The sequence below is a fragment of the Notamacropus eugenii genome, chromosome 1 (assembly GCF_028372415.1).
Source record: "Notamacropus eugenii isolate mMacEug1 chromosome 1, mMacEug1.pri_v2, whole genome shotgun sequence".
In the NCBI taxonomy this organism is placed as follows: Eukaryota; Metazoa; Chordata; class Mammalia; order Diprotodontia; family Macropodidae; genus Notamacropus; species Notamacropus eugenii.
In genome coordinates, this window is record NC_092872.1 from 727,161,710 (window position 1) to 727,186,040 (window position 24,331).

A 24,331-nucleotide genomic window follows, 5' to 3' on the forward strand; every position below is an offset into this window, starting at 1 on the left:
AGAGAAATGATGACATGACTTGCACTTGACTTTGTTTTGAGTGAGGAAGGGCTGTACAGGGTTACCAGCCTCACTTTCTTCTCCTCAGCCATCTGGATCCAGTGACCAGATATTCATCAAGATGACTGGAGATGGCTCAGGCTGCAAGGACAGACCTTGGCCCCTTGAGGCCAAAGCCTGTTCTGTATTCACTTAGGGTGAGGTAACTCCCATTCAGTGATTAGGTGTGTTTAAGAAGTAGTCAGGGGATGGCCCCTTAATGAAAAAGATAAACCACAAAATCAGAATAAAAATAATTCTCAGTACCTACAATACATAGGTATATGTTTTAAAAACCTGAGAACATGAAAGATGTAGAGGAAGACCTTCAAAAATATAAAAGATGTAAAGTAACAGAAAATCAAATAGCAATATTAAGTAATCTGCTTCTGAAAAGGGAAAGAATCTATATATAAAAGAACTAACAAAGGAAAAAAAAACCTTCTGGTTCTGACATATTTACAGGTGACTTCTATAAAACTTGAAAAGAATCTGACCCCCAAAAGCTGCTATTATGAAAGGGAACATCAAGACACAAGCTCAGAAGACGACAACATGAAAATATTTATAACCCTCAAAGAAATGTGTACGTATACTTAAGACAAAAGCCCAAGAGAATTCCTAGAAGTGCTAAAGAGATAAAAAGAAGCAAATATAAGTTTTCTTAATCAAAGTAGAAGAGGAAATATTGGGAAAAGAAATGAGAGAATTACAATAAAATTATGAAAAGAAAGTGGAAAACTTGGTAAAATAGGCACAAAAAATAAAGAAAAAAATTCATTAAAAAAACAGAATTGAAGAGGCACACAACCTAAGTGAAGAAAATAACTGATTAAAAATTAGAATTAGTTAAGTGGAAGCAAATGATTTCATAAGAGATCAAGAAACAATAAAATGAAATCAAAAGACTGAAAAAGCTTTTTACAAAATTTGAAATATCTCCTTCGGAAAAACAAGTGATGTGGAAAATAGAAGAGAAATAATATAAGAATTATTAGACTGCCTGAAAGTCTTGATCAAAAATAGAGCCTAAATATTATATTTCAAGAAGTTATAAAGAAAAACTGACCAAATATCCTGGAACCAGAAAGCAAATCAGAAATGGGAGGGAAAAAAATCTACCAATTATCTCCTCAAAGAGAAACCAAAATGAAAACTTGCAGGAATACAATAACCAATTTCAAAAGCTCCCATGTCAAAGAGAGAATACAGCAAGCAGCCTTTTCAAGAGACTATCCAAATATTATAGAACTAAAATCAGGATCACACAATATTTAGCAGTTAACATGTTAAAGAAGTATTGGAATTGGAATATGATATTCAAGAAAGTAAAGAAGCTAGGATTATGACTAACTTATCCAGCAAAACTGAATATAATACTTAATGGGGATAAATGGATATTTAATGAAAGAGAAGACTTTCAAGCATTACTGATGAAAACCCTATAGCGATGAATAGAAAATCTGGCACTAAAACACAAGACTCAAGAGAATCATAAAAAGGTAATCATGAAAGAGAAACCATAAGAGACTTAATCAGTTAGATTGTTTATATTAACAGGGGAAAATGATACATGTAACTTCTGAGAACTGGAAATAAAAGAAAAGGGTGGGGGTGATAAGAGGGAGGGATGACTAAGAAAAGCAGTAGTCAGAATTTTAAAAAATGACTTTTTAGGAGAGATAAGGTAAAAAGAAAGAGAAGGATAAACAGAAGAGAATAGGATAGAAGGAAATACAATTAGGAACCATAACTGAGAACGTAAACAGATTGAATTCATGTATAAAACAGAAGTGGAATAGAATCAATTAGAAATTAGAATCTAATATGTTGTTTACAAAAAAAAAAAAACCATACCTGAAACAGAAAATTACCTCTGGAGAAAATTGAATGGGAACAGAAAGGAATATACCACCTATTTTTCAGCTGTACATGACACCTACAGAAAAATTCACCAGGAGCTAAATATTCAAAAAAACCCAAACAAACTGGCAATATAAGTGAAAAATATAAAATTTACTAAAATGTAAATTGCTCAGACTAACAGAAGAGGAATTAGAATACTTTAAAAAACCAGTCTTGAAAAAAGAAATTGTACCAGCTATTAATGAACTCCCTAAGAGAAAAAACAATCTGCATGGCCAGTAGTCAAATGGAGGCAAATGACTTCAACCAAAGGAAAAAAAAAAACAATTAATTGGAATATTCTATAAACTATTTGGGAAAAGTAGGTAAGGCCAGCTAGGTGGCACACTGGATAAAGCACCAGCCCTGAAGTCAGGAGGACTTAAGTTCAAATTTAGCCTCAGACACTCAAAAGTTAGTAGTTGTGTGATGCTGGACAAGTCATTTAACCCTCATTGCCCTGCAGAAAAAGAAAAAAATTGGATAAGGGAGTAATTCTACCAAATTCATTCTATGACACAAATATGGTTTTGATACCTAAATCAGAAAGAGCAAAAAAAGAGAGAGAAGCAGAGAGAGAGAAAAAGCAAAAAACATCTCCCTAATGAAAACCAAGTCAAAACTTTTAAATAAATAAAATATTAGCAATGGGCATACAACAAAACCAGGCTATATTTGTACCAGCAATGCAGGGCTGGTTCAAAATTAGAAAAACCATGAACAAAATTGTCCATGTCAGTAACAAAAACAACAAAAATCATGTGTTTGTATTAATAGATGCTGATAAAGCTTGGGACATAATGCAATACTATAACATTATAAAACCCTAGAAAGCATAGGAATAAATGGAGCTTTTTTCTCTTTTAAATACTGAATATTATCCATCTAAAACTAAAAGGAAACATCTGTAATAGGGATAAACTAGAAGTCTTCTCAAAAATATCAAAAGTAAAGCAAGGATGGTCATTATCAACACTTTTATTCAATATTGTACAAGAAATGCTAGCTATAGTAGTGTGACAAGAAAAAAGAAACTGAAGACAAGGCAACAAAGAAGCAAAACTATCACATTTTTACAGACAATATGGTATACTTAATAGAATGGTATAATTAATAGGAGAATCAACAGAAAAAACTAGTTGAAACAACGCAGAACTTTAGCAAAACTGAAGGATATTTAAAAAATTAACTAAGGGGTGAAAAAAAGGATTGTCCTGGGAGAAGAGGAAAGGGGGAGACAGAATAGGGTAAATTGTACCACATGAAGAAGCTCAAAGACCTATTACAGTAGAGTGAAAGAAAAGAGAGGAGTGGCGAGCACTGTTTGAACCTTACTCTCATAGGATTTGAGTCAAAGAGGGAATAACATAACATATTCAGTTGGTTATAGAAATATATCTTACTCTATATAAAAGTAGGAGAAGAAAGGGGAAAGAAAAGGGAGGGATGGATAGAAGGGAGGGTAGATTGAGTGAGGTGGTGGTCAGAAACAAAACGCTGGTGAGGAGAGAAAGGGTGAAAGGACAGAGAAAAGTATGAACGGGGACAGGGATAAGGGTGTAGAGAAAGACAAAGTTAGCAATCATAACTGGGAATGGGATGAACTCTCCCATAAAATGAAAGCAGATAGCAGACTGGATTAAAAACCATAATCCTACAATATGTTGTAAACAGGAAACACATTTGAAGGAGAAAGATACACACAGAGTAAAGGTAAAAGGCTGGAGCAGAATTCAGCTTCGGCTGAAATAAAAAAAAAAAGAAAAAGAAAAAGCAAGGACAACAATCCTCAGACAAAGTAAAAAATAAATTTATTTGAAAGAGATAAGGAAGGAAATTAACATCTTGTTAAAAAGTACCATAGACAATGAAGTAATATCGATACTAAACATATATGCACTAAGTGGTGTAGCATCCAAATTCTTAGAGAAGTTACATGAGTCACAGCAAGAAATAGCAAAACTATACTAGTGTGGAACCTCAACCTCCTCTCTCAAAACTAGACAAATCTAACCATAAAATAAATAAGAAAGAACTTATGGAGGTGAATAGAATTTTATAAAAGTTAGATACGGCAGACCTCTAGAGAATACTGAATGGGGAGAGAAAAGAATATCTTTTTCTCAGCATTACAAGGAACCTACACAAAAACTGACTACATATTAGGGCATAAAAATCTCACAATGCAATGCAAAAAGATAGAAATATTAAGTGCATCCTATTCAGATCATGATGCAATAAAAATTACAGGTAACAAAGGGACGTGAAAAGATAGACTAAAAATTAATTGGAAGCTAAATTGTCTAATCCTAAAGAATGAGTGGCTCAAACAACAAATCATAGAAACTTCATCAAATAATAACTTCATCAAAGAGAATGACAATAATGAGAAAATATACCAAAACTTATGGTTTGCAGCTATAATGTTAATGAGAGTTGATTAGGGGAGGCTTGTTTAGTAGATTGATTAGGGGAGGCTTGTTTAGTAGGAAAGCTCAAATCTTTTGTTCCTAATAAGCCACTGGGTCACAAGGGTCATGCCCTTTGGCTCTGAAAAGTATATATTGAACCTTACTCTCATAGGATTTGAGTCAAAGAGGGAATATATATAGATATATAGATATATAGATATAGATATAGATAGATAGATAGATAGATAGATAGATAGATAGATAGATAGATAGATATACTCTGAGGTGAGATTTTGCTTTGGGGCTCAATCACTGGAAGAATTTTCCTGTGAGAGACTCTAGGTAGCTGTTTTAAGGAGCCCTCCGGCTTTGAAAACCCAGATGTTGGTGCTTCTGTCTTTGGTAACAATGTATGTATTGCCTATGGTCAGACAGCTAGAAACCCTGTCTGTTGTCTTTATGCTATCTTCTCTGTTTGTATTTTCTCTGAAGTTCAGGTTGCTGACTGTTCCCCTTAAACTAAATGAATGATAGAAGTGCTTGATTAAAGTAAGATGGTTAACCCCTTTTAAAGTTGCTTTCCTTAGAAAAGCAGATCTAAGAACCTGTGCCAGTAGGTCATCCTTGGTATGTCAGGGTGCTTGCTGTTACAGCAGCCAAAGCACTTCTTAGGGAAAATTTTATATCTAAATGCTTACATGAATAAAATAGAGAAAAAGGAGACTAATGCAACTAAAAACGCTAGTAAAAGAACTAATTAAAAATCCAATTAAATACCAAATTAGAAATTCTGAAAATCAAAGGAGAGATTAGTAAAATTAAAATTAAGAAAACTATTGAACTAATAAAGAAAACTAAGAACTGACTTTATGAAAAAAACAACAAAATCAATAAACCTTTGGTTAATTTAATTAAAAAAAGAAAAGGAAAAGTCAAATTGCCAGTATCAAAAATGAAAAAGGTGAATTCACCACCAATGAAAAGGAATTAAGACATAAATTAGGAGCTATTTTGCTCAAATGTATGCCAATGAATCTTAACAATCTAAGTGAAATGGATGAATGTTTACAAAAACATAAATTGTCTAGATTGACAGAAGAATTAAAATACTTATAACTCCATCTTAGAAAAAGAAATTGAACAAGCAATCAATAACTCCCTAAAAACAACAACAACAACAACAACAACCCCACCAGGGCCAGATTGATTTACAAGTGAATTTTATGAAACATTTAAAGAACAATTAATTCTGATATTATATAACCTATTTGGAAAAAATAGGTGAAGGAGTCCTACTAAATTCTTTTTATGATATAAATATGGTATTGATACTTAAACCAGAAAGAGCCAAAACAGAGAAAGAAAAAGAAGAGACCAATTTCTCTAGTGAAATAGATGCAAAATTTTTAAATGAAATATTAGCAAAGATATTAGAGCAATTTATTCCCAGGATAACACATTTTAACTAGGTACAATTTATACGAGGAATGCAGGGCAGGTTCAGTATTATGAAAACTGTTAGCATAATTGACTATATCAATAACAAAACCAACAGAAATCATAAGATTATCTCAATAGATGCAGAAAAAGCTTTTTAACAAAATACCCATTCCAATGAAAAACACTAGAGCACAGAAGAATAGAGTTTTCCTTAAAATGAAAGTAGCATTTATCTAAAACCATCAGCAAGCATTATATGTAACAGGGATAAGAGAAAAGCATTCCCAATAAGATCAGGAGTAAAACAAGGATGTCCATTATCACCACTGTTACTCAATATTGTACTAGAAATGTTAGCTTTACCAATAAGAGAAGAAAAAGAATTTGAAGGAATGAGAATAGACAGTGAAGAAACAAAGCTATCACTCTTTGCAGATGAGATGATGGTATACTTAGAGAACTCTAGAGAATCAACTAAAAAACTACTTGAAATAATTAACAACTTTAGCAAAGTTGTAGGATATAAAAGAAATGCCCATAAATCATCAGCATGTCTATATATTACCATCAGAGATAGCAAGAGAAATTCCATTTAAAATAACTGTAGACAAAATAAAATTCTTGGAAGTCTACCTGCCAAGAGAAACCTGGGAACTATATGAACATGATTACAAAACATGTTTCATACAAATAAAGTCAGATCTAAATAATTGGAAAAATATCTGTTGCTCATGGGTAGGCCAAGTTAGTATAATAAAAATGACAATTCCACTTAAATTAATTAACTTAGTGCCATACCCATAAAACTACCAAAAAAATTATGTTATAGAACTAGAAAACATAATAACAAAATTCATCTGGAAGAAAAAAGGTCTAGAATATCAAGGAAATTAGTGAAAAGAAATATAAGGGAAGGTGGGATAGCCATACCAGATCTAAAACTATTTATAAAGCAACAATCATCAAAACTATTTGGTACTGGCTAAGAAATAGAGTGGTGGACCAGTGGAATAGTCTGGGAACACAAGACACAGTAGTCAATGACTATAGTAATCTACTGTTTGATAAACTCAAAGACTCCAGCTTCGGGGATAAGAATTCAATATTTGACAAAACTGCTGGGAAAACTGGAAAATAGTATGGCAGAAACTAGGCATAGACTGACATCTTACACCTTATACCAAGGTAAGGTTAAAATGGGTACATGATTTAGACATAAAGGTCTATACCATAAATAATTTAGGAGGGCAAGGAATACTTTACCTGTTAGATCTATGGAGAAGGGAAGAATTTATGACCTTCCCTCCCTTCCTCTCTCTCTCTCCCTCCTTCTTTCTCTTGGCTCTTCTCCTATCTATCTGACAACTCCTTCTCAGTCTCCTTTGCTGAATCCTCATCCGGATCATGCCCTCTAAATGTAGGTGTCCCACAGGGCTCTGTCCTGGGCCCCTCTCTCTTCTCCCTCTTTTATTTGGTGATTTCATAAGCTCCCATAGCTTTAATTATTATCTCTGTCTGCTGAAGACTCTCAAATCTCCCTCTCCTGCCCTTTGGTCTCCCATCTCCCACTGCTTTCAGATACCTCGACCTCAATGTCCAGTAAACATCTTAAACTCATTATGTCCAAAACAGAGCTCATTATCGTTCCCTCTAAACCCTCCTCCCCTCCCCCACCTTCCTGATTGCTGTAGAGGGCACCACCATCCTCCTGGTTCCTCAGGCTCCCAACACAGGAGTCATCCTGCATTCCTCACTATCTCTAACTCCTCATTTCCAATCCTCATATGCCAAGTTTCGTCACTTTTACTTCTGTAGCATCTTTCCTATATGTCCCCTTTTTTCTTCTGCCACTGTCCCCACTCTGATGTAGTCCCTCATTACTTCTCACCTGGACTCTTGCAAAAGTGTGCTGGTGGGTCTGCTTGCCTCACCTCTCTCCCTGTTACCATCCATCCTCCATCAGCCAACTTAAACCAGAAAGAGCCAAAACAGAGAAAGAAAAAGAAGAGACCAATTTCTCTAGTGAAATAGATGCAAAATTTTTAAATGAAATATTAGCAAAGATATTAGAGCAATTTATTCCCAGGATAACACATTTTAACTAGGTACAATTTATACGAGGAATGCAGGGCAGGTTCAGTATTATGAAAACTGTATTATTAAATTATTAAAACTATATTAGGAAATAACCAAAGTTATTTCCTAAAGCATACATCTAACCACGTCACCCCTTACTCAATAAACTTCAGTGGTTCCCTAGTGTCTCCAAGAACAAATACAAAATCCTCTATTTGGCTCAAAGCCCTTCATAATGCAGCCCCCTCCTACCTGTCTAGTCTTTCTACACCTTACTCCTTGACATATACTTTTTGATCCAGTGATACCAGCCTTCTGGATGTTTCACAAGCAAGACTCTGGGTATTTTCTCTGGCTGTGTGTCTCCCATGCCTGGAATGCTTTCCTTCCTCATCTCTGCTTCCTGGATTCCTTTAAGTCCCACCTGAGATCTCTGCAGAAAGCCTTTCTCAATCTCTCTCAATTCTAGTGCTTTCCCTCTCTTAATCATTTCCAGTTCATCCCTATATAGCTTATTTGTACCTAGGTGTTTGTTTCTTGTCTTTGCCATTAGATTGTGAGCTCCTCCAGGACAGGAGCTCTCTTTTGCCTTTTTTTGCAGAGGGAGGGTAAGGGGGTTATCTTCAGTGCCTAGCACATAGTAGGCACTTAGGTAATGTTTATTGGCAAATTTTTTGCAAATATTGCTCAAAAATATGTCATACCGATCCTATATGGGGATCACTTCTGATGTTATTTTAAAATGTTTTTTAATTTAAATTTTAAAATTAACTGATCTTTTTTTTTTTTTTACAGCTTGAGCTTAAAGGAGAATTAAGCCCAGTTATGGTTATTGTTGAGGTTGACTGTTATATAACGAATTTGTTTCTCTTACAATGCTATTTTGTTTTGGTTTTTGTCTCAGTAAACACCCCAACATGCATAGGAGAGCCTGCTATCACAGGTTCTTAGATGTGCATTTATAAAAGCAAAGGCAACTTTTGAGGGGTGAACAATCATTTTAATTAGTTCAACTTAATCCTTCCAGAAATGCCCTTTTATCTTTTACATTTCCAAAGCTACCAAGTCTCCTATTTATTCACCAAACAGAGAAAATACAGAGAAATAAAACTGCCAGGCCTCTACTGCCTGAATCAAAGCGATATTGCTATACACTTTATATACGTCCCTGGATCGAGACAGCCTTTCCATCTCGGCAGTCAGGGTGGGGGAGGGGAGGCCCTGAACATATGGCTACTCATAGTTTCAACCAAATAATCACAAGATCCTTCTCATACATAAACTCCCAAAGTAAAATACCATCCTCTCAGTACATGATTGGCTGAGAGTCAGTAGGCACAAAACTCACATGACTCAACATAGCTGTAGACCATCAGGGTTCAAAAGAGACTGAACCCTCAGATGCTCACAATTTAGCCTGAGCCTGGGAAACAACTCCAAAAAGAAAACAAACAAACAAATCCCACTTTGCTTGCTGTTACAGTTTTGCTTTTTCTATTTTGTTGGGAATTTTGCCACTGGATTTAGAATTGACTTGTTTTCAAAATTTTCCTGGGCTGAATTGCATACACTTTTTGAGGATTTATGAATATTTATATTTGTTATTTGAAGTTACCAGTAAGAATAACATCTGTTTTATGAATGCTTTTATTATTTAGTTGTTTATTAGTGCGTTGTGTACAATTGTGTGTGAGGTATTATTTTTATTGCTAAGCTGTGTTGGATTTGACTAATGTGGCAATCAGTGTGATTGGTGATTGGTCCAACATTGGAATGATGGAGTGACATTATGAGGCTCTATGTGAGCAGCTAGCTGGCTCAGTGGTTAAAGCACTGGGCGTGGAGTTCAAACCCAGCCTCAGACCTTACTAGCTGTGTGACCCTAGGCAAGTCTTAATCCTGTTTGCTCAGATCCTTATCTGTAAAATGAGCTGGAGAAACAAATAGTAAACTATTCCAGTATCTTTGCCCAGAAAACCCCAGATGGGGTCATGGGGAGCCGCTACAACAATGATATACTGTCACTTTGCCAAAATTGTCTTTGCGTAAGCGTTTATTGCTATTTGGAGTAAATCCTGTGTATGATAATAAAGGTGTTAGGAAAGTTTTGAAGGACAATGTAGGGGAGCCAGGGGACAGTAGGACAGTCTTGCTGAGAATAGGGTTAAGATAATTTGTGTGGATATCCTATGGGAATTGCCAGAAAAAAAAATTCAGGTAGTTGTCACTAACTGGCCCTTGTTTGTTATTACCCATGTGATGGGGAGTAGGTTTTTTTTTTTTTAAACAAAATAATGACTGACGAAGAAAGGGCCAACTCAGCACAGCAATTGTGGACGGAGTCTGAAAATGCATGTGGACTTTCACCTATTCAGAATGTTACGGAATAATAATAATATAGCATCCACCATGTAGCTTTTATAAATATTATCTCATTTGATCCTCACAACAATCCTGTGAAGGAAGGGCTACTAGGGGCCCCATTTTATAGTTGAAGAAACTGAGGTTAAGTGACTTGCCCAGGTTCACACAGCTAGTGAATGTCTAAGGCTGGATTTCAACCCAAGGTTTCCTGACTCTATCTACTGCACCACATAGCTGCCTCACCCAGCTGTACAGAAAAGAACTTTGCTTTCAGAAATAAGCCACTAATGCATGAGTAATGCCAACCAAGTCTGTATTCCATCAGTGAAAAACATTGCCTCTAACTCTGTCTAGATGCCCAAGGTGGGCTATTTAATCTTGAGTCTGAGGATAGACATTGGTCAGACAACAAGCATTTATTAAGTACTGTGCTAAGTAAGTACTGGGGATATAAAGAAAGGCAGTAAGTCCTGCTCTGTAAGAGCTCCCATTCTGACGAGGGAGCAGACATGTAAATAACCAGTAGGGACAAGTGAGATTCATACAGAGGAGAACAGAAAAAGGCAGTTGCAGTGGGAGAGAGGGATGGCAGGAGAGATGGGAAAAGCCTCTTGCAGAATGTGGGATTTGAGCTAAGTGTTGAAGAAAGTCAATGAAATGAAGGGCAAAGGAAATTTCTGGATACCAGGGATGGCCCATAAAAAGGCATCAAGGTGAATGATGAAATGCCAAGCCAAGAAGGACAGTGTAACCAGATCCTTGAATGTATGGCAGGGAATAAAGTGAAAGAAGACTGGAAAGGCAGGAGGGTCCAGATGGGAAGAGCTTTAAAAACTAAACAGATTTTTTATTTTGATTCTGGAAGTAATTGTGCAGGGGGGAGTTAGCTGTGGGCTTTAAGAAAGTTACTTTGGCAGTTAAGTGGAACATGTATTGAAGCAGGGAGAGACCTGAGGCAAGGCTAGTGATGAGGACCTGAATTAAGGTTGCATGTGTGTAAGCAGCGAGAAGGGGATGTGTATGAGGAATGTCGTGGAGGCAGAAACAAGATCTGATTACAGATTGGGCATGTGAGCAGTTGAGGGTGACACCAAGGTTGTAAACCTGGGTGACTAGAAGCAGATGGTGCCCTTGGCAGTAATAAGGAAGTTTGGAGGGGAGAAGGGTTTGGGAGGGAAAGATAATGGGTTCTGCTTTGTACATAGTGAATTTGGGATGCCTATAAGACATCCATTTCTAGATGTCCAACAGGCAGTTGTGATAGCTTCCTATATATAGCTCAGCAGAGAAAGTAGGACTGGATAGATCAGTCTGGGAATCATTTAGATAAAGATAATAATCCTTAAAAGAAGAACAAGAATCGTCTGATCAGTTCACCCAAACAATCAATGAACATTTATTAGTGCCTATAACATGCCAGGCACTCTGCTAAGCACTTTATAAGTTATATCATTTGATCCTTGCAAAAACCCCGGGAGGTAGGTGCTAAATAATAGTGCTCCATTTTACAGTTGAGGAAACTGAGGCAAACAGAAGTTTAGCAACTTGTCTGTGATCCCACAATTAGTAAGTGTTTGAGGTTGGATTTGAACTCAGGTCTTCCTGACTGCAGACCCATCGTCTTGTCTATTGTACCATAGAGTTGCCTCATGATCAGGCCATATCAACTAGCACAAGTATAAAGGCACATCTATCACAGAAGGGTTGGAGGCCCCTCATCCAGTGACCAAACTGACAATGTCCCAGGTAAAACTGGCCTTGAATAACATATGCTCATAGAGGCACATACTGCTTGCTGCACATTTAAGTGTGATTGCGAATTCTCATTATTATTATTATTGAGCTTTTTGGTGTGTATTTCTAAGATTTCTGGGTTGGGGGTCCATTCGTTTGTTAACCTGCTTTTTGCTCTCAGTCTTGTGCCCATAGTTTTGTGATTTGCTTTGTAGGTAGCCGACCTACCTACTATTATATCACTTCTTTAAATACTTGCTTCTGGTTTATGGAGGATACATAGTAACTGGTGTCATGTGTTAATGTAACCATGTAACTTAGAGTCACTGAAGAAGCCTGTCACGTGAGGCTTTGCATCAGGCATGTCTGTTTGCACATGCTGTGGTGATATATTTGCTGTGAATGGTACCCTAAGGCAATGACATAGGATAGTGGGTTATTCAACTTCATTTTACTACATGCTGATCTGGAATTTGACACTATGCAGTACAGTTCCAAGTATCAAGTGCTCCACAGATTTTGAAAAGAATTGCAGAATTCAAAAAGGAAAGGCCTTGACAAGTCACTTAATCATGTTTGCCTTGGTTTCTTCATCTGTAAAATGAGCTGGAAAAGGAAATGCCAAATCACTCCAGTATTTTTTCCAAGAAAACCCCCAATTGGATCATGAAGAGCTGGACACAACTGAATAACAAAACCCCATGTTTACATGGACATCAGGGGAACCTGATCAAGGTAGAGCAATTGTGGACTGAGTTTGAAGATACATTCAGAATGTTAAAGAGGGATTCTCTTCCTCAGTTTCCTCTGAAGAAGATGCTCTTTCCCTCATGCCAACACACACACACACACACACACACAGCCAATGGGAGTCTCCTACCACTTTTCCCCCCTTCCAGCTCACTTCTAGGTTTTCCTGTCATCACTAGACAGCATACAGCAACAACCTTTTCTCTTTTGAGGTTCACTCCATTCATCTATATCGTCCCTTCTGCCTCCCCCTGACCCCATCCCAGGGGCTTATTGCTGTAATCTACCAGTTTCCAATTCAACAAGTCTCATTAGTTAATTACCTATTCCACATAAGCAAGTGTGCCAGCCTGGAGGGATACTGAGACCACATAGTCCTTGTACTGCAGGATTTTATATTGGGGGGTGGGGGGGGAGACTGAGAAATAACGGGGACTGCGGTAAGTAAATAATACACATTTGCAGAGAGAGTATTCCAAACTGAGGGGGCGGGGATAGGGCAGTCAGCCTCTCTGCCCCATGCCCTGCCCTCGGGCATAATCATCTCCCTCCTTAACCTAGTTGTTCTCAGTTACCCTCCTTGCTCCCCCGCCCCAGATGCTCAGGTCAGGGACGCTGTTCTGTCCCGGTGTTAGTCCTACTAAGTGCTTCTAAGTGGCTAGATCATCACCCGTCACCTCCTGCACCCCTTCCCCGAATCTGAGTCTCCCCAGGCTCTGTGTCGAGCCCTCTACTTTCTCTCCATCTTCTCTCTAGACAATTTCATCAGGTCCCAAGGGTTCAGTTTTATCTAGGCTGGATCTCTCTAGCCCTGACCTCTCTCTAGAACACCAGTCCTGCCTTGCCATTCCTCCGGCTAGGCACCTCCCCCTCAGTGTCCTCCCACTTTACTTCCTGACCTCTCGGGACTTGCTTCTGGCAATCTCTTCTCTCCTCAGGCGAAGCTCTTTTTCTCCCTAGTCCTGCTCGGTCTCTGCCGCTAGTGACTAGAGCACCATCTCTCCTCCCCTAGCTCGGGGCGCTTGGCTTGCCGCTGGCAGTCGTCTTTCGAAGTTCTCAGCACAAGCTAGGGACGGCCACATGTCTGGGACCCTTGGTGACCCAGGCCGGCCGACCATTGCCTCCATTCCTGGGGCAGCAGCGCAGCTGGAGCCGGAGGGGGCCACCATGATGTGGCTGTGGGCGGCGCCGGGGCTGGTGGCTGGATTCCTGCTGCTCATGGTCATGGTTCGGAGGCTCGTCCTGGGTCGCCGCTGGGACGGCCCGAACCCTTTCGCGGAGGACGTGAGGAGGCCGCCGCTGGCGCTGGTGACTGACCAGGAGGCCCGGAGGAGGGTCCTGCAGCAAGGTGCGCCTGGGGCAGGAGGGGAGGGGAGCCGGTGCAAGCGGGAATGCGACCAGAACGCAGCTTCTGGAGCCCCGAGAGCAGGAGTTTCGAATCTCCGCCCTGAGTCTCAGTTTCTTTACCTGGCAAAGGCTAAGCCTCATCCCACCTCAGAGTGGGAGAACATGCTGTTTTGTAAAGACGTAAGTTGTTGCGGAAGAGGGAACATAAACTGGGTGCTGATGCGGCGGCGGGAGGAGGAAGCGGGGTGGGGGACCAGAGCGCAGCTTCTGGAGTCCAGGGAGATGCAGCTTCGGATAGCTTCCCTAAGCCTCAGTTTCCTTCTTTGTAAAATGCTGTAATAATTTAGAGCATTTATGGGAGGACAGCCACAGAACATCCAGTTCAATCAGCATTTAGCAGGTGCGCACTCAGATCACAGAGAGCGGCAGGACCCGGGGGATGGAGGGGCGGCGTGGGAAGAAGAGGGGTGGGGGGGCGGGGTAGGGCGCAGTGACCTCTTACCCTGATCCCGACAGCAGGGCTATCAGCGGAGCTGTAGGATCCTCAGCCAAGTTTTGTTACTTATAAAAATAATGTAACTAGTATTATGGTGAACAATACCGTTATTATTATTATTATCTGATCCTGAACTTCCCATAAAAGTTGAGAAAGGCCCTCCTTGAACATAACGCCTTTTTCCCCTTGCTTCTCTCTCCCTCTCTCTCTCTCTCTCTCCCTCCCTCCCTCCCTCCCTCTCTCTCTCTCCCTCTCCCCCTCTCCCCCTCTCCCCCTCTCCCCTCCTTCTCCTCTCCACTTCTCTATCCCTCTTTCCTCTGCCCTCTTTCTGACTTGGAAATTTTTATTTAAAGATTCATTTGAAATGTTTTTGAGTTCCAGATGGCCTCCCTCCAACCCCTTTCCCACCACTGAGAAGGCAAACATGATACCCATTATACATGTGAAGTCATGCAGAACATTTCCAAATTAGCCATGTTGCAAAGAAAAAGAGAAAAACAATGTATTTCGCTCCACAGTCTTTAAGTTTTCTCTCTGGAATGTTCCTCCTGAGTCCTTTGGAATTGTCATGGAGGATCACAGGTTTCAAGTATGTGAAAGTCTTTGTAAAAGAGGGATTTGCCTTGCCCTGCTTGGCATCAGAGGTCAGACCTAGGAGCTACGGATAAGAAGTTGAAGAGAGGCAGCTTCTAGGTTGGCTGCCTTACAACTCAAGCCATTCCTAAATAGGATTGCCTTCCTGAGGAGGCCATGGCATCCTCTTCTTTGGAAGTCTCCGAAGCATTGATTGATACAAGAGACAGGATTATTGTTCAGTCAGGAATTAGAGTAGAGGGCTTTTGGTTTGCCTTTCAGCTAGGAGATTCCATACTAAGAAGGAAGGAATAGAGAAAGGGCAAAGGTCAGTGGCATATAAATGTTCCACAGCTGATTAATACTGACCTTTATCACCTGGGCATCACCATAATATTTCAGAGGCAGTAACAACCTTTCCTCAGTCCTCATGCTCCTTGACCTCTCTGTAGTCTTTGGCACTGTTGATCACCCTCTCCTTGATACCCTCTTCTCTCTAGGTTTTTAGGACTCCCTTCCTACCCTCCTCTCCCAGTCTAGTTTTCCTGCTACCTCTTTGACTGCTCCTTCTCTATCTCCTTTGATGTTTCCTCATCCAGATCATGCCTCTAAATGTAGGTGTCCCACCAGGTTCTGTGCTGGGTCCTCCTCTATCCTTCCTCCTTCACTTGGCATGGATTTAATTACCATCTCTCTGCTGAAGACTCTCAAATTTCCCTATTCTCCTCCAGTTTCTCTGCTGGCCTTCGGTCCTGGACCTCCAGACACCTTGATCTGGATGTCCAGTAAATATCTTAAACTTAAAACCAAACCCGTTATCTTTCCCCCTAAATCTTCCCTCCCCCTACACCCTCAACTTTCTGATTACTGTAGAGGACAACACCATCCTCCCAGTCACTCAGGCTCAAAACCTAGGAGACATCTTCAACACCTTCCTCCTTCTCACCTCCCTCACATCCAAGCTATTGCCAAGGCCTATCAATTTTGCTTCTGCAAAATCTCTCCAATACACCCCCCCTACTCTCCTCTGACACTGTCCCCACCCAGGTGCAGGCCCTTATCACATCATCACCTTGATGATTACATTAGCTGCTGGTAGGGCCCCCTAGCTCCATTCATCCTACACTCAGCCACCAAAATCATTTCCTAAACTACAGATCTGACCATGTCACCCTTTTACTCAGTAAGCTCCAGTAACCTCGTATCGCCTCTGGTATCTAACACGAAATCCTTTTGTTTTTTGCATTCAAAGCCCTTCATAAACTTTCCAGTCTTCATAAACAGCTTGCTTTTTACATATTTGATTTCATGCTATCTCCACCATTAGACTGTAAACTCCTTGAAGGCAGGGACATCTTTTGCCTCTTTTTGTGTCCCTAGTGCTTAGCACAGTGCCTGGCACATAATAGGTGCTTAATAAATATTTATTGATTGATCAGTTTTCTACAAGCACTCCCTCTCTCCACAAACTTTGCAGCTCCCCTAGTAAATGATCTTTGAGAGATGTTCTGGCCAAACTCTTCACCACCTTACCTTTGATAAACCTCTCTGGAGCTGGCTTTGTAGTTATTGGGTGCTAGATCTGGAGTTTGTCACCAGGCCTATATCCCAGTGTGGCAGGAATGGTGGAGGTCGTGGGCTCCTCTTCTGGCCTTCAAGAACCTACCTATACCACTGAGGCATTTGGAATCAAATTGAATAAGTCCCCAAGGCCTTCTCAGGAAGGTATAACCCTAGTAACTCACAATTACATAAGGTTGAGCTTTCTTCCCTCAAGTATAGAAATACTTGTCTTCCTATTTTATGAAGAAATGTGACTCAGAGAAAAGATTGCCTTTAGGCATTCATTCCAACAGCAAAGTGTTGGAACCCAAGGTTGAAGCTGAATATTGGACTTGGTCTAATGCCATGTCTGCTCCTCGATCCCTCTTCTTACTTTATTCTAGCCTAGTCTTCTCAAGAGGGTTTTCTGATAATGGGAGCACCAACTCCTACATCATTCCCTGATCACCCTTTTCTCAGGGGCCAGGGAGAATATAGTAGGAGCTACAACTCCTACAGAATCCCTGAAGCCTCAATGGGGGTCAGTTGAGGCAAACACAGATTCCCCCCAAGCCTTGCTAGGGACCAATCAAGGCAGACACAGTATTTCACTGTCATATTCCCCTATGGGTTCCTCACCCACTGACCAGTGCTTACTTGCTTTATAGGACAACAGACAAAGAAGGCATATTGCCAGTAATAGCCTCCCAGGTTAACTTTAACAATACTGTCATTCAGTGCGAGTGTAGTATTACATTATGTTACCCCTTATCTCACTGCACATTTGCAGTAGGACTCTCAGTCATGATTCTAGGAATTGCTATCTAGGATCCTTGGAGCTGTTCTGGTAGTTATCTAACACCTGGAAACTAGAGATTGCCATGGCCATGGATCCTTGAACTGCAATCTAAAAAGAATGACAAACTCCTTACTTACAAACCCTTTTCTGGGTTATCTTCTGATCTCAAGCTCTAGACTTTGAACTTTGAACTGATTTGGCCAAGTCATGAAGGACAGACCTATTATTTCTTGGAGAAATTTAACTGGTTTACAAGGTTTCAGCTCAGAGTGAGCTGGTGTAGGTGATTTTCAAGGTATTTTCCAGTTTGATGGGTCTATGGAAATATACTGGATTTGGAATGAAAAGACCTGGCTTTGAATCTCTTGTGTGTCCTGGGTCCCTTTGACAATCTAGTGAAATCTATGAACCCTTTCTCAAAGTAATGGGAATTTTCTGTTTGGTTTTTTTTAGCTAAGAAATAATTTTTTAAATTTTATTTTAGTCTCAAAATAGAGAAAAGAAACAAAAAAGAAAATAGAGAATAGAAAAAAACAAAAACATCTTAAACTTAAATACTGGAACTTAAATACAAAGTAAGAAAGAAAAAACCCATTTATGTGCATAAACATGAGAGGTTTCAAAATATGTAACAATAAATTTTCATTTCAGAAAGCTAATATGATAAGTAATACATTTTGTGTTGAGAACTGTCCTTCTTAGCTTTGCTTCCTTGTAACTTTTCTTTTGTTCTCTGCTGTGCACTTTTTTACTTTTTTCTTTTTTCCTCCTCCCCTACCCCCCAGAAGGCTACAATTAAGTCTGGATATGTACCTCCATAGCTATAGATATATACATACATATGTAGACATATACTTTCCTAAACAAATTTCTTTTTATGTTTGTGCATATCTCATTTCCTATCCCTCCTGCCTCCTCTACTTTACTTCTACCTGCTACCTTGCTCTCCTGTTACCTGCCTATTCACCTCCAAGGATGCCTCCTCTATCCTCCCATTCCCATAAATCTAAACAAAAATCTACTCCACTTTTACCAATTTTTACATAAATAAAAAGTAAACAATCTATCCTTATTGAATTTCTTATAATCAGACTTCTATTTCTCTTGGCTCTTGTATGTCAAATCTTCTATTAAGTTCTTTTTTTAAAAAAAACAAAGTCTTGAAAATCTGAGAGTTGATCAAATATCCATTTATCTTCATTCAGGATTATGCATAATAACTTTTCTGGGTATGATATTTTTGGCCAAAGCCCCCATTATTTTGCTCTTTGATACACAGTGTTCCAAGAACTGTGGTCCTTTAATGTCTCCACTGCTAGGTCTTGAGTGATTCTAATTGTGGCACCATCATATTTAAATTGTTTTATTCTTATTGCTTTTAATATTTTATCCTTGAGTTGGAGGTTTTGGAATTTGACTATGATATTCCTATGAGTTTTCCTCATATGATCTCTTTGAAGTGGTGATCAATGGATTTTTTCTATTTCCACTCTCCCCATCCCCCCACTTTGTTCTAATACTTTAGGACAACCTTCTTTAATTATTTCTTGTATCATTGTATCAAGATTCTTTTTTATCATAACTTTGATCTAGTTGGATTATTTTTATGTTTTCTCTTCTTGTTCTGTTCTCTAGACCTGTTGTTTTTTCTTATGATGTTTTACTTTCTCTTCTAATTTTTCATTATTCATATTTTCTTTAATTAATTCTTGATATGTGGGATGGCTCAGATCCCTATTTAAATCAATTACTCAGAGGCCTCTCAAAGTGATGACAGAAAGTTGATTTACTAGATTCTCGAGAATTGGGACAATCCTTCAGCAGTTCACCTGGAGTAGGAAAGCCAAAGACAAAGAAAAGGCAGTGATTTATATAGACCCTAACACAAGTTCCCCCCCCCCCACCCCGGACCGTTATTCTCATTAGCTGAGAATATGATCTTACATTCTAGGCATGAAATCTAACCAATCCCTTTTGAAATGAAGACATTGAAGAATTAGGTAAACTTTATCCAATCATTGAGACCCTAATGTACTACACAGTTTTATATCCTTATATGGAATTATTCTGTTCTAAAAATATAGTAACCTTGAGCCTCTCAGTCTTACCTCACCCCTGGGAGAAGAATTACAATCTGATAGGTCTTCACTAAACCTATCCCACTCAATCCCTCCTCTTATTTATTAACCTGAAGACTTCTCACGGATATTTCAACCAAAGTTCTGTAACATGATCTCACACTGTCTATTAATCTCCTCACCCCAATCAGGATCATTCCTGTCTTTTGTCTCCACAGGTGCCCATCCTTCCTTCTTTAGTATCATCAACCAAATGGCTCCTTCGGTCCTCTCTTCTACTCTAGCAAGTTTAGTAGGGAATTTCTAACTATTTTGGTAATAAGTGAAATCAAACAAGGTAGACAAATTGGAAGTAATATAATACCACTAATTGCTATGAGGCCAAACCACAGTAATCTTTTCCACCAGCTTCCTTCAAACTAAGACCACCAAGATGTATTAAAAAGGGAGTTCCAAGTTTGTACAGGAACATGAGCAACTTTCCTGATATTTTTGGTGATCTCTCTCACTATTCTTCCATTATCATCAATTTTTAAGCAACATGTAGATAAATTGAGTTTCCCACAAACTCCCCCTTCTTCTGCAAGTAAATAATCTAACATCATTCTATGTTGCAGTACTGCTTCTCTAGTTTGTGTGGCTTGATCAGCCAATAAGTCCAAAGCCTTTGCTGTTTGATTGGTTATAATTTCAACTACTGCTTGGAGTCTGATTAGTCTATTTAATAGATATATAGGGGTTCTATAATCCCAACTGCCATCTTGAGCCCAAGTTGCAGGCCTGTACTCTCTGATTATCCTTTCAGGAGGCCAAGTGTCATCCCACCCATTTGCATTTCCAGTTTGAGTGAGGGAGGTGTCAATGTTCCTCTTCCTTTTGGCTAGATCATCATAGAGAGGAACCCCCAGATGCCGTTTCCCTGATTCAGGCAAGAAAAAGAATTTAGGTCTCACCAATCCAATATAACAAACACCCCCCCAGTTTAACGGAAGGTGAGTATAAGTTGTCTGTCCACATATCCAATAATGTCCTCTCAAAGCAGGATTTTCCTCTAGAAACAGTCTTACCCTATAATCCACAGCCAGAAAGTACTTCACATCTTCTGGGCCTAATGGTCCTCCTTTCATGATCTCTGACTTACACCTCCATAGTTGTTGCTTCCTCTTCCATATACAATGTTGATAATTCTCCCCAGTTCTATTGATTACACTCCAGAAAGTATCAAACATCATCCTTTGTGTCCCATTCTCCCACTTCCATATCCATTCTTTATATTCTGTGTTATTCTTAGTACTATTCATATATATATGCAACTCCACAAATAGTCATAGTCATGACCCCTTCACATTCTTTCCCTTATGAATCCTTCCCTTCATACAAAGATTCAAAGGGAAAGGTAAATTAATGAATTGTCCATTTAGAGGTTCCATCTCATACAGCAGTCTGGGGAGAAGTATCATCTTATGCAGTTTTCTGATCTGGATGCTCCTTCAAACAGTCTTCAGCACAGCGTCTCAGCATCTTCTTCTCTTTATCTTCTTGTAGAAATCCAGATGTCCACTCTCCTACAAAACTGAACTTAATACCATCTTAGATTACCATTCCTATCACTCTTACAAAAATCAAAATTGAAACTTTGACAAATTGTCATTTTTTTAAAAAAAAAAAAAAGAAAAGAAAATTTACATTAAAATGCAGCTTCTACATTTCACAGTAATTCATTATTCATTCCCTCATTAGGAAGATGAGATTTCACTAAGGAGTCCATACCAGGCTCCAGTACTTACATAAATACAATAAATAATCATTTTTAACACAGTGCATATCACATCATAAAAAAATTCCAACTTCTGATCATGTGATGCTTCTTTTAAAGCATTTACAATATAGTCCACAAACCATTTTTCATTTAACATTAACCAACTAAGATAAAATAATAACTATGCATGCTAGCCTCACAAGCCCTTGACCTGATTGTCTTCACACTATTACTAAGAATTAAAGGACCCTAACTTGTTGTTGGTCTAAAGTCCTAAACCTATTAGCTTAATTTTAGACTTAATCTCAGATGTTCCCCTACCAACAATCTATTATTCCACAGATCTGGTAGGAATTTGCCATTAAGAGTAGGGACATTGCAGGGAAACAACATCTCCCTTACTTCATGTCAGTTCCAGGCAGGAATAGATTGTCAACTGGCATTCAGCCAGGCTTAAAGTCTACCAGGTGTCAGTGGGGAAATTGAGTCAGGAGAATCCTACCTCAGCCCAGGCTGAACAGCCACTCTCCCGACTTTCCCATGAGATCACCTTTTTGTAGTTCATACCAGCATCTTACAGGCTTACTGGCATCATGGATCATTGGCTCAGACCGCCTCTCTTGCTATCCACACATGGAGTTAGACTCAGAAGAACAGTCAGTTAATAGTCCCACAAAAATCTTAAAATAGCAAGCTCCAGTAATTGGTTTCAGACATGACTAATTTGACATTGGCCAAGGAACATCTTTTGAAGCAAGTCTTAAGTAGCTTACATGCCTTTCTGTACATGTTCTAGTTCCTGATTGAATAACAATCATAGTCATTGCTCTGATAGATTTATATCTGTCTCCCAAACTACTATATATATACACGTACATTTTTAAAGCGTTCTCATTTTCTTAATAAGAATGCTACAACAAGGAAACTCTTACAAAAAAAAATTCCTAACAGCTCTTTTTAACCAATTCATTAATTAACTTAACAATGCAATTTCTAATACAATATTTAGATGGATTACCTAAAAATTTAAACTTATTTAAGTTTACTTAAAACTTAAAAGAAGCCATTAACCTATTCAGCTCTTTTTTATAACCAAATGTAAGTTTCAAATGATCAAATTTCTATCACATCCTTTTAAAATCCCAATCTATATGTAATAAATTACAAATTTAAAATCGTGTAACAGTTACATTAGGTTAATGTTGCATCTAACAAATACCTGTCCTTTTGTTACTGGATCTAACATTTTTGGCAGAAATGCCACTGGGTGTCTCTGCCCTCCTCTTATTTGTGCCAGGATTCCCAAGGCCACCCCCTTCTGGCCCTCCCACTCTGCAAAGAAAAAGAAAAACCTAAACTTATTATCTTTTTACTTTAAATACATTGTCTGGCATCAAATATATTGATCTAATTAAACCTAAATTCAAAACTCTCAGCTCTAAGTTGCTTACTTGAGATTTTTTTACTTTCTAATCTTCTGCTTACTTCCACCAAACTTTAATAAATTCTAACCTATCTGAAACATTAAATTAAGAATGACACATTTCACCTATTCACAATTCCAAATACGACCAGAATGAATTCAATTAACTTTCTGTTATTTCCCACTACACTAAAATTTCTTCTTTTGGGTGAGGCAGGAAATGGTTAAATGGTTGCTAGCATGCCTCTTTGGTCTGAGGGAAAAAGATAAATTCCCTCCCTCCCTTTTGTACTTCTTCCAAGCCTTCTGATTACACAGTACCCCTGCTCCTCTCATCATCTCTACCTGCTTAAATTCTCTTGCCTTTCCCTCAAGCCACTTTGAAACTGCACATAACTTATTTCTTTCTACTCCTAACCTGACACTTCTCCTACATTCTTTTACTTGCTATTACCAACCATATAAACTGAACAGTAAAATAATCTTTTTTTCCCTTTCTCTCCCTCCTTGTCCCTTCGTCTCTCTGAAACTAATCTGGAGGGGTTGAAGAAGGGGAGTAACAGGAATTTCAAGGACAGTTCAGCTCAGCCTTTCTGCTCCTGCTGGCTGGCTGGCTAAATTTACAACCTTATCAGATAAAAACAGAGACATACAGACTTTCATTCACACAGAAATAGCAACACAACATATATAGACAAAACATTTAACAGAATAGAATAGTACATATAGGTTTAAATTTTTGGCAAACCCAATCCTCGGAGGAACCATATTTGAGCCAGATTGTGCCTCCTCCTCCGATATCTTTTCACCCAGTACGAAACAACAATACTTAATCATCTTCTTCTTGTCCTTTCCTCTATAATTTGGTAATTTGTGCCAATTTTGTAATTGATTTCCCAAAGGACTATTTACCAGTATTTCCTGACTCCATTCCGAAGCTCAGTGGGGTTGGGACTGCCCCTTCCCCATTCTTTTGAACGAGGGTTGTCACCAACACCTCCGAGTCTATGACTCAACAAATTTTGCTAGCTCCCTCGCTAGCCCTCAATAGGGGTCATCCATCCACCAGCAGTCACTCAGCAAACGCTTTTGGGGGTGCCCTTCACCCTAGGGTCCTGCAGTCCACCAATTTGGTTGGGAGTCGTCACCTTCTCCCTGAGTCTATCTAAGACTCAACGAATTGACCCCCAGGCCCCCTCCTCCCCCCACGCTTACCGCCGGGTCGTACGCTTACAAGTTGCCTGACTTGCAACCTTCAACACCAACCAGTTGGCATTTTCACACACTTCACAGCTTCGGAGTCTTTGGATTCCTTATCTCTATTCTTTCTGTCCTCACTGAGTTCCTCTGCTTCGAGTCATTACTTTGCAGAGAGGGAGGCCCGGCGACCCCATTTCAAAGACCCCACAGGCGCCCAGTCTTTGAACTGAGTTGCCAGCCGTCTTTCTGAAAAGTCACAGATCCCAGACGAATGCCCCCAAACTGTTTGGGATGGCTCAGATCCCTACTTAAATCAATTACTCAGAGGCCTCTCAAAATGATGACAGATTTACTAGATTCTCGAGAATCGGGACAATCTTACAGCAGTTATCCTG

At 39.1% G+C, this 24,331-nt stretch overlaps 2 protein-coding genes across 3 annotated transcripts in view; one reads left to right on the plus strand and one right to left on the minus strand.

The window, feature by feature from the left end:
- LOC140522301 (uncharacterized) overlaps window positions 1-13,716 on the minus strand; it is a 55,333-nt gene extending 41,617 nt beyond the window's left edge. Inside the window, exon 1 of the mRNA XM_072637570.1 lies at window positions 13,619-13,716. The gene's annotated coding sequence lies outside the window, so the exon portion shown is untranslated. The remainder of the gene's footprint in view (window positions 1-13,618) is intronic.
- Window positions 13,717-13,799: 83 nt separating this feature from the next.
- Window positions 13,800-24,331, plus strand: part of LOC140522243 (all-trans-retinol 13,14-reductase-like) — a 41,747-nt gene continuing 31,215 nt past the window's right edge. The window contains exon 1 of one of the 2 annotated variants that reach the window (XM_072637461.1): window positions 13,800-14,067. In XM_072637461.1, the coding sequence (XP_072493562.1) occupies window positions 13,800-14,067 (268 nt within the window). The other variant, XM_072637471.1, reaches the window with a different exon arrangement.